A 10,885-nucleotide genomic window follows, 5' to 3' on the forward strand; every position below is an offset into this window, starting at 1 on the left:
CATCGTGAGGCACCAGTGAAATCTACATAGAAAGTGTTTAGAGCACAGTATACAGTCAGTGCACAATAAATGTCGGTTATTTTCATGATCAATAACCACCAGATCGAATCAAGACACCTGCCCTCGCAGCCCCCTTGCTGCCCTGGAGGAGGGCTGGCTTGGCGTACATACCCGTCCCTGGCGCTCTCAGCCGTGGACAGAGGGGAGAGATGGTGCTGGGAGCCGGCGGTGGCATCCAGTGGGTGGTGCCTGGAAGGCACGTCATGCGTGGGGGGCAGGGTGCCTGATGCAAGCCCGTGGTGGGGGGTGATGGAGCCCAGATACACACCTGCAGGAAACCAAACACATGTCACGGGCTTGGGCCCCTCCCTGGAGATTGCTGTGGAGGGGTGGCCCAGGAGCCATGCATGCTGACCCTGGAGAAAGACAAGAAGGAAGTGAGTAGGGTTGGATTTGTAGAAGTTTAGGGGCCCCAATGAGGGAAGGGATGGCCCCATTCTGCTCGGACCAGGCCCCGGCGGACACGCTGTGTCCAGGGCTGGGCCCACGCCAGTAGCTGAGGTGGACTGGCAAGGGACCATTGGAGGCACGGGGTGGTCAGGCCCTGTGTGCACTGGGGCAGTGGTGTGTATGGAGCAGGCCACCCCGGTCTCTGTGGGGCTATTCTAGAAAAGAAGGGTTCTGTAGACAGGGACCCTGGGGTGGAGAGAAGCTTGAGACGGGCAGGCAGCAGCTCAGGGCTTGGCAGTGCCTACTACCAGGCAGCAATGGGCTGCCCTTGGATAGAGCAGCCATCCATCCCAGAGGTGTGCAAGCATGGCCACTGCGAAGGGTTCCAAAGAGATGGGAGCACTAGTGGGTGGCAGGCTGGCCTGAGAGACCTCTGAGAAGGGTTGCCAGGGACAGCTGTAGAGGCTGTACACTGCACAAGGGTCCTGAATGAGGAGCAGAGTCAGCTGTGATCTAGCCTCAGAGTCTAAACATTCAGAAGACACATGCACCTTTTACCTTCAAAGATCTAACCCGTTAAGACAGGTGGGCTAACAAATCAATGGTGGCCACTAGGTCAGAGTCAGATGCTGCTTTAGGGACCTAATGGAGTGTGTGGGCGTTACTGAGGCCAGCGCGCCCAAACGCCTTCGCCAAGGAACCCTAATCACAAGGGAGAGTGAACCTCTACTCTGGGACTCGAGCCTGCGAGGGACAGAACAAGGGTTGTACGTTGCTGATGTTCCCTGCTACAGCTGAAAAAACGGGACCAACTTCGCACTGTGTCTTCAACCAGGCCACGTTTATTTTAATTTTAATAGAAACTGACATCATTTTCCCTAAAGTCAACACATCAAGCTGATGCCCCGGGAGGACTCTCTGGCCCTGGGGGCAGTGTCCACTCTGGTCAGTGCCCACCATGGGCCACTGTTACATGCTGACTTTCATCACTCTGGTCGTCCTGAATCCCAATCCAATGCTCTTTATCAGCCCATAAGGATGCCAGGCTCCCTTCATGGGTGGGGTGAGAGGAGATTTCACCTTCTCAGTTGGTTGGGGTTCCAAGGCTAGCTCATCCCAGGCTGGCCCCACTAGCTCAGGCCTGCAATGCAGGAGGCTGCTACGAGGCACTGAGCAGGGCTGAGGCTGCTACAAGGCACTGAGCAGGGCTGTGGCAGGGAGGCAAGCTTAGGCAGCATGGCAGGGGGCAAAATCAGTGAAACAGTAGGAGTTCACAATAGGGAGTGGTGGAGACTGTGGCAAAATGGAAGGGACATGCCCCATAAAGGCCATTACATGGAATCTGTTAAACAAAAACCACCACCCAAAGAACCCCACTATGCCAATGAGACCCCCCTGGCCTCGAGTTAGAGCACCTCTATGTTACATCAGGTGAAATTCAACTCTTAAGACAATTCCTGTTAATTAAGAATTGTATGTGCCAGGCTTTTTCCATACTCTCTAGTTTACTGCCTCAACAACTGTCAATGGGTATGATCACACTGAAAATGAAGGAACTATATCTAAAGGAGTAAACGACTTGCCCAGAGCCCCTGAGTCAGGGCCGCCAGTCAAGCCTCTCTCCCAAGCGGCAGGGCGAGAAAGTCCGTTTGAGGCCAGGGCCAGGGATGGCTCCAGCTCAGGGTATGGTCGGGATATCTGGCTGGGGGCTCCGCCCCGGCCTGGGCACCACTGCTGGCTGTGAGACCCCGGGGGCTCTGGGCGGGCCCTCGGACTCCCTCTGGCTCTGGGCCCCAGCCCTGCCATCTCCCTACCTCTGGGACCTCTGCGCCCATGGAGAACACTACCTGTCCGTGCAGCCACCACCTCCCTCCTGGCCTTGGGGAAGGCAGCCGAAGGGGCTTTCTGAGGAGGGGGCCAGGGTCGGCCGCTCAGGGTCTGAGCCGCTCACCACTCTCCGAAGCACCTCCTCACCGGCAATCTTGAACCAATTTGGGGTCTGACAGCTGGGAAGGCCTGGAGTCCTGGGAAGTCCCGCGCCCTCTCCCTCAGCCATGCTGATCTCACGCTTCTCACGTCCTCGCTGCCCCTCACGTTCCCTGGGCTGCTAGGGACGAGCCGACCTGAGGAGTTCCCAAGCTTCCCTACAAAGGAGAGAGCTGGGCCTTCCTGAGAGCTGGCTCGAGGGAGCATCCTGCCCTCACACAAGGAATCCCTTGTCTCCCTCTGCAGCTCTGCCCACGCCCTCCCCCGCCACTCGGGACTCTTCTAACCCTCCCTGAATCTGTCCCTGACTCTCCCCCACCTTTGCCCTGGCCCTGGGCCCAGCTTCCTACCTGTACAGCCCCCCACCCCTTGCAGACGGACACGTGGTGGGTGACCGAGGATATGAACTAGAGATGCTGGCCACGTGGACAGGCAGTGGACGGGAACACAGGAACCGCCGGATCGCGAGGGCAGTGGGATGGGGGCGCCACGGGCCCTGTTGGGTCCTCCCCAAAATGCTTCGGGCTGAGAAGCTGTGTCATCAATCATCAGCCGTGAGCGCTTAACCTCCGGCCCTAACATCTGTTCCCAACCGCATCTCAGGCATCTGCCGTGGGGCCTGCAGAAGAAGCCGCCAGCCCAAGTCCCCAGGGGATCCAGGACGCTCCCTTTGCCTGGCTGTCTCCCCACTCCCCCAAACCCTGCCCTGGAAGCCCCTGGAGGACAGGGCCCAGCATGGGGCCTGGCGCACGGCAGGTGCTGGGTATGGCAGAGGAATCATGTTAGTTAGCAGCAGGGAGGCGGTAGGCTCTGGTTCAGAGCACAGCCTGCAGCACCTCACGGGGCAGATGTGGGGACACAGTAGTTGACGTGCACGGGCACCATCTCCGGGGAGGTCCTGGCACTCGGGCGATGCGTGCCGAGTGCTGATGACCCTAAGGCAGGCGAGGAAGCAGCTGCTCTTCTCGTTGACCATGGACAACAACAACAACAGTAATGATGGTAAAGCTATCAGTCACATGGGTTTATAAAAACGAGCATATCCACAATCGCATCTGTTTTTGTAGCAGGCCTGGGAGGGAAACTGAGGCTCAAAGCAGGGAGGACACCAACTGCCGTCACAGTTCCAGCAGGTGTGGGCCCCTCCCATCTGCCATGCTTCAGTGGATTCTGTCTCTCACCTGCAGCAGGGGTCTAACACCCCACCACAAGGGTGGTCGGGGATGGAACGAGACGATGTTTGTGAAGAGACTGGCCCAAGCAGGCACTCAGAAGATGTTCCTGCTGGCCCCGCCCCTTCTCCCCAGGACCACCCCTAGGCTGGCATCAGGGAGGGCTGGCTTCTAACACAGATCTGCGGAGACTTCTGCGGATGACCTTGGGTGAGTCTTTCTCCTGCCCAGGCCTGAGTCCTCCCAAGGGAAAAATGATGGGATAGAGGACCCTGGCCCTGTGGGCTGCATTGCGAACCCGTGGCAGCCCTCTTTCCTGCTGAGTCAGGAAGCAGCTTCGGAATCCTTCTAGAACACAGAGCGCCAAGCCGTCATGGCCAGTCGCTGGGAGCTGGCATTGAGGCGTCCTCATCCCTGGGCTGGCTCAGCCCTGCGCCCCATCCGGCCCTGCCATTCCAGCAGGCCACACGCTGGGTCCTCTAGCTGACGGGGAGGGCACGGGCCCCCCCATGGCACTCACCCTCCTTCGTCCTTGCCCTTGTGCCCCTGAGCACAGACCCCTGGGAAGGGAGACCCATGAGAAAGGGTAAAACCTTCTCTTCCTGAGGCTGTTCGGTGAGGACTTTGAGATATTTTTAAATCTGCTGCAACTTCAACATTGAGGGGGAAGAGTAAAAACATTAGAAAATAAAAACTGTTTAAGAAGGTGGAGTAATTCAAGAACTCCCAGGGGCGGGCAGAGCTTTCTGCTCTGACGCTGCGGTTGCTTTGGGGGTAGGCTAGAACACGAGCACAGTCAGCTGGAATCCAAAGACCATGCTGCCCTTATCTGGGCTGAACTCCCAAGCCACAAAACCAGGCATTCCTGCCGTGGCCCCAGACTGGCCCTGTGGCCCGTGGCCGCTGGGAGGCATGGACGGGCCACCTCGGCTAGACAGAGGCTTTGGGTGCCTGGCTAGAGGGGCCTGCGGGGTTCCGGCCACAGGGTTTCGCGGCGAGTTGGAAGCGGTGTGGGCCAAGGTGCCCACCTCTCAGAGCCTTGGTGTCCCCCTCTGGGGCAGGAGTCATGGTGGGGGTATGGGGCTCCAGGTCGAGCCCAGGGGCAGAATGGGCTCTTTGGAAAGCCGTTTCTCCCTGTGGAGGATCCTGGCAGCACGGCCACCAGGAAGGGCCTGGATCGCCCCAAGGCACCTCCACCTCTCTTCGCAACAGTTGTGTAGGCACACGTTGCCCTGGCCGGCTCTGCCTGTGTCCCCATGCCGGGTGCCGGTGACCCTGGGATGAGGCAGACCCTGTCCCTTACCTCGAGGAGCTCACAGTCCAGTGGGGGAGGCACATTGGAAACAGAGTGACAGCCCAGAGTGCTTGGCACTGGGGCAAAGGGAAGCCCAGAGGAAGACTTCCTGGAGGAGGGGGTTTAGGAGATGGGTCCGGAAGGTAGGGCAGGAGCTAGCTTAGTGAAGGGAGAGGAAGAGGAGGCCGGCAGGGTGCGGACAGGGTCCCGGGGGTGAAAAGGAACAAAGCAAAGCGTGTTCAGGGAACGGCATCCAACATGCCAAGAGAGACCGCCAGGAGGCCCAGGCCCTGCGAGGCCTTGGAGGCCAGGCTGAGAGGAGTGTGGGCCTCATCCCATGGGCAGGGGGGCCCAGGAGAATGGGAAGGGGCATCCCCTAGTTAATGAGGTGCAGAGACAGGAGGGGTGGAATGCAGGGAGCCAGAGACAGGCAACCGGGTCCAGATGATCAGGTGCCCCGTGACACACATGCCCGTGTTCTGAGCATCCCTGTTGTCCTTCAGGGACTGCTGGTGGGGAAAGGGCCCTTCCAGGCTGTTCCCTGGCCCTGCCTCCCATGCACATACCTGGGAGCAGCTCTTGACCCAGGGCACGGCTGCTCTTTCCGTCAGTGAGTTGTGTGGACATATGGAGCTGAGGCAGGGCCAGGCACTCAGTCAGGACGTCGGCCTCGGGGTCCGGGCCCGTGTGCAGCTGGGGAGCAAGCAGAGGGAGGGGGTATTAGGTGAGGCCACCTGCCCACCAGCCATCCTCACATCAGGGGACAGGGCGGGACACACAGTAGCCCCAAGGCAAGACCCTTCTCTTCACCAAGCCTCTGTTTTCTCATCTATAAAATGGGCTAATTGTGTACTTTGTAAAGACTGAGTTCGTCCGGGTCCTTGGAGAAGCAGACGCCAAGATGAGATTCAACATGCAAGGATTTTAATAGGGGATGTGCCTGTGTGACAGGTAACGGGACAGCTGGGGAGCCCTCGGCCCAGGGAAAGAGGGAGGCGAGGCTCGCTGCAAGCTTCCTGGAGTGCGATGCAGGGAGTCAGGGAGGCCTCAGGGAGCCACAGTCTGCTGGAAGTCATGGGGGTGTCCAAGAAGGGGCTGCCTCGGAATTCCTGCTGGGCCTGCCTGACTCAGTCACTGCAGGAGCTGCCCACAGGAGGCGTGGCCTCGGCACAGACACCCAGATGGGTGACAGAGTGCAACGATGGGGCCACCCATAGTGGCTGAAGGTCTGCGAGGCACGTGCCGTGGCAGCCATGGCAGTGACACGGCAGGAGGACAGCACGGTAGGTATGCGGTGAGTGCCCACCCCCTCCCCCCAGACCCATCTTTTTCCTTCTGGGTATACGGTTCCATGCACACAGCTCAGGGCTAGGGATGAAGAGCTGGGTTCAGTCCCATTCCACCCCTCTTGCTCCCTGTGTGATGCTGGACAAGTCACTCAACCTCTCTGGGTCTTGCTCACCCTGCCTTCATAAGCAGCAATAGTCACCCTCGCCCCAGACTGCCGAGAGGAGAAATGACACAGTGGATGGGGACATGCTCTGTGAGGGCCGTGTGCAGGGCTGGCCAAACCCCAGCTGTCAGCCCACCTGGGCACCGTGGATCGCTGTGTGCACTGGAGTCGTCTGGCTGGAGCAAGTCTGGGCTGGGGTGTGCCCAGAGCCCAAGCAAGTCTTTGACCAGCAACCCTTGGCTGTTCCCAAAGACAGTTACCTGCGAATGTCTTCCCCTCTCCAGACAGTGAGGGCAAGGCAGGACCCTCAGGACACGGGGTGATGAGGGGAACAGGCACCTGGATGGGAAGGGCCCCTTCTCCCAGGGAAATCCCAGAACTTGGCTTGTCCAAATGCTCATCTGACCAGGGACAAAACAGACCCAGAGAAGGTGAGAGTCCTGTGCCCCATCACACAGCAGTTGAGTCAACCTGGAGGGCCTTTCCACCCTGCCAGGCTGAAGGGCCAGGACCCAGGCTTGGGGGAGGCATGCCCAGCCTCAGTTGGGTTCTCGGCTCCCTGACCCAGCAGCTGTTTTCCATGTAAATTGAGTTTCTGGCAGAAGAGGGCCAAGGCATGTTCTTGCAGACCGCAATGTCGATTGGATTAGGAACAACAGGAGAGGAGAATCAGGGAAGAAAAGCATTTCTAATTCTCTCTGAAACGCAGCAGGGCTGCCAAGGACTTGTCATAATAGAAGGGTCGCTTTACCCAGAAAGATACATCATCCCCGATGGCTCTTAATGGATGCTTATTGTTGGGAAGTTTGCAGATCTGCGGCCCCAGGTCCCTGGGGCTCAGTGCATGCCAAGCATGGGCCTGGGAACAGGGCAGGATTCCAGTCCCTGGACAGCGGTCCGCGTGGGGCAGAAGCCTCTCTGGTGGGGGGCCCCAGCCTACCGAAGCCCGGGCCGTTCCCTGTCCTTGCTCAGGGCCCTCGAACTGAGAGCTGTGGAAAAAGCTCAAGCTCTGAGACAGACGAGCCAGGGATGGGACACTGGCTCTGCCACTCCTGGGGTGCGTGACTCTTGGCTGGTTTGTTACCTCTCTGAACCTTAGTTTCCACATCTCTAAAACGGGAATAAAAATAGTACCCATGCCTAGGGTTCTGTATTTGAGACAGGATCTTGCTATGTTGCCCAGGCTGGTCACAAACTCTTCAAGCAATCCTCCCACTTTGGTCTCTAAGGTTATGTGAGAACTCAATGAGATACAGGATGTGAAGTGCCAGGCAGAGTACCTGAGTCGTGGACGCGCCTGGGTTAAAGCCCACCCTTCTCAGAGTACAGGGTTTTCAGCAGCGAGCTCATTGTTAGGCTCGGACCACATCCCTCCTCTGTCCACAGCTTCCATCGGCTCCCCATCGCTTACAGGGTAGAGACCAAAGTCCCAAGCCAGGCTGTCCCCCCCATCATTTTCCCACCGAGGCCTGCTTGCTCCCGGCGCCCCACAACTGTTTGCTCCCATCACAGGGCACTGAAGCGGCCTGCGCCCTCCAGCCTGCAGACCATGGGTCCGTTTCATTCAGGCTGTGTCCACAGTTCACAGAACAGTGCTTGGCACACGGCGTGCTCTGTAAATCTTGCTGGGCCTGCCTTCTGCCCTCCTCTGTCATGCCGGTGTCCCTGAGTTGACCACTCGTGTTTCTTTCACCCCCACACTCCCCCTGGCACTCAAGGACCCCACTCCCATGGCCCCAGTTAAGCCAGCCAGCCAGGCTCTGCCCTGGGCAGCCCTGTCCCTCTCCTGCAGCCTGGCCCCTCGGTGTGTCCCAGCGGAGCCTACAGCCCCCACCCGTGCCCCCTCCTGCTCTGCTCCGAGCCGGCCCCACCATCTCCCTTGCTCCCCAGCGAGGCCTCCCTGCCCCGATTTCCCTCCAACCACCCCAACCCATTCTCTGCATGTTCCCCAGAGTCACCCCTCAAGGTGACCTGTCTCTTTTCCGTGTATGACCCCTCAGGGCACCCACTGTCTCCTGGACTTAGCCCTGCCCATGCCACCTCTCCTCCTCACTGCGCTGCTCAGACCAGAGACAGATGAGTGCCTGCTGTCCTGGTGGGCTCCAGGCTTCAGTCCTCACTTGACGCCGGTCACTCTCCGGGGTGCAACCACTTGCCTGAACTCACCTACCCAACGCTTCCTTCTTCCTCAAGACTACTGAAGCCACACACCCCACACACCAACTTCTGTTCCGAGTTTTCAGCTGGCACCAGTTGCAGTTCTAGACCTCAGTATAAACTTGCTCATCTGTGCCTCCTGTGTCTGTCCACAGCCAGTTCCTGTCACCCTCTGACAGCCCAGGAACAGAAAGCACACAGGCGCCGCCCAGGGTGCAGAGCTCGTCGTGGGGTACCCAGTAGCTGGCCCTGGGCCTCATGTCTTCCTTGGGGCCCCTGGTTCCACCCAGATGGGCTAAGGCCCCCTCATCTGCACCCCTGTGGGTTCTCTGTGCACCTCTATGGTCACCCCTCTCAGTGTTAATGGCCACCCTCTCACCATGAACAACAGGGAGTGTGCTTTCCATGTTTGCCATCCCCGTGCCCACACAAGTCGTGGCGGTGGGCAGATAGTGGGATGAAGAGCTAGAGGGGGGGTCTATAGGTGGGTAACAGCTGGCTGGGGGAGGAGGAAGGGCTGGGGCCAGCAGATACACTCAGGGGCCGGGTGGGAGGTGGATGGATGGATGGATGAGTGCAGTGGCATTTCCGGGTGGACACACGCAGGGAGCATGGGCGCTAGCCTGACTACGTGGTGGCTGGCAGCCGTGGCGTGTGTAGGGAGGGGCTGGGTGAGGGGGGCCGTCTTACCTTCCTACGCACCTGCTGCTCTTTGGCTGAATGGGCCTTGACGTGCTTGCGGAGGGAGCTGGGGTCCGTGTAGCGCTTGGAGCAGCCGGGGATCTGACAGGCATACGGCTTCTGGAACATTGGGGGCACAGGTGGGGTGAGCGGGGGCCCGTCCCTCAGGGCCAGGGTCCCTCCGTGTGACCTGCCGTGGGGAGGATGACTGGGCGAGGGGCTGGCTGCGGGCCAGGAGGGGTCTGACATGGCCAGCCCTGCCCAGGTGTGGGGAAGGTGCCCGGCCTGGGGTGGGGGAGGAGGTTCGTATCTCCATTTGGTGACCCGCAAGGCTGGGAGTCTGGCTTTTCTGCTCCGCAATTTGAGGCCAACTGAATTCTAGCTTGGACCCTGGCTCTGAGAAAAACCCTGTCTGTGTCCTACAGCTGCAAAGAAGCAGCCAGCAAGCAAGGAGCGCAGTGAGGTGACTACTTGGAAAGCAGGAGGGGGAGAGGGGCGAGGGGTGGAGCACATGGCGGGACGCACGTGTGGGCCAGGCAGGGCAATGGACCACGCTGTGCCGGCAGGACCAGAGTCCCCAGACTGCTCCCAGGGTCCCGAGCAGTCCAGGCCCTCCTCTCAACAACCACGGAGGCCACAGGGGAACTGGACCTCCGAGAACACCGGGCTGGGGAGGCTGGGGGCGACACCACTGTGTGGGCAGTGGACGAGTCCCTTTCCCTCAAGCCCCCACCGGGCACCCAGAACGTGAAAGGTGGACACCAAGTCCACCCCACCGCCTCTCATGGACTCCCGCCAGGCTCCGCCTGACCCCCGGGCCCCAGTCTCCCCCTCATGCTCGCAGCCACGGGACCTTCCTCACAGCTCTGCTCTTGACCTCTGAAGCCTGGGATGGCTCCCTGGTGCTATCAGAATAGAGGCCATCTCTGGGCACCGAAAGCCCTTTGAGAACTGGCCTCTGCTGCAGTCCCAGCCTCCTCCCGTCCCACCCCCAGGACACTCCTCGCCTCTCCCACCAGCCCACTTCGCTTCCTCTCCAAGATTCCTCCACCTTTGGTTCCCTCCCCAGGCCTGAGCACCCCACCTGCAGTGCTGCCCACCCTGTGCGGTGGGGTTTGTTTGGGCCGCTCTTCCCTCTTCCCTACTAGAGAGGGATCCATCCATTCCAGGTCTCAGCGTGACCTCAGGCAGGAGGCCCGTGGCTTTAACCAAATTCTGCTCTCTCCCCAGGGACTTCCTGAAGACCCTGCTCGGGGACTCCGGCTGCTGCTGGGGCTTGATGTCCCTAAAGCTTCCCATTTTGAACACACGTAGTAGTCCTGATCTCCCAGGACCCTCTGCCCTCCTGGGACTGCAGGGCACCGGAGAATGTTTGGAGGAGATGACGCTTCTCAGTGTGAGTGCAGGGATTGCTGTGTCCTGCCTGCTTGGACCCGCCCGCCCCAAGACCTCAAGGCAACTCTGCCCATGCCGGGCTGAGGAGAGGCCGGGCCGACCTTGGAAACAGACAGAAGTACGGATGGCCCAGGGACTTCTGGGGAGGGGAAGCAGAAAGATGACTGTACCTTGGTGCTGCCACGGAGGGTTGCCAGGTTAAAGAAACGGAGAGCAAAAAGAGAGAGACAGAGCAGTGAGAGGCTTGCTGGGCTGAAAGGAAGGCACGAGCAGAAGGGTGAAGGCCTGCCTCAGACT

At 59.7% G+C, this 10,885-nt stretch overlaps 1 protein-coding gene across 1 annotated transcript in view; it reads right to left on the reverse strand.

Moving 5' to 3' along the window:
* GLIS1 (GLIS family zinc finger 1) overlaps positions 1 to 10,885 on the reverse strand; it is a 91,149-nt gene that overhangs the window by 8,933 nt on the left and 71,331 nt on the right. Inside the window, exons 8-10 of the mRNA XM_021707117.1 lie at positions 9,203 to 9,383; positions 5,469 to 5,595; positions 172 to 328 (exon numbers count right to left, since the gene is read on the reverse strand). Of these exons, the coding sequence (XP_021562792.1) occupies positions 172 to 328; positions 5,469 to 5,595; positions 9,203 to 9,383 (465 nt within the window). The remainder of the gene's footprint in view (positions 1 to 171; positions 329 to 5,468; positions 5,596 to 9,202; positions 9,384 to 10,885) is intronic.

Source organism: Carlito syrichta, unplaced genomic scaffold (genome assembly GCF_000164805.1).
Source record: "Carlito syrichta isolate Samal-C Ts95f unplaced genomic scaffold, Tarsius_syrichta-2.0.1 Scaffold316384, whole genome shotgun sequence".
Taxonomy (NCBI): Eukaryota; Metazoa; Chordata; class Mammalia; order Primates; family Tarsiidae; genus Carlito; species Carlito syrichta.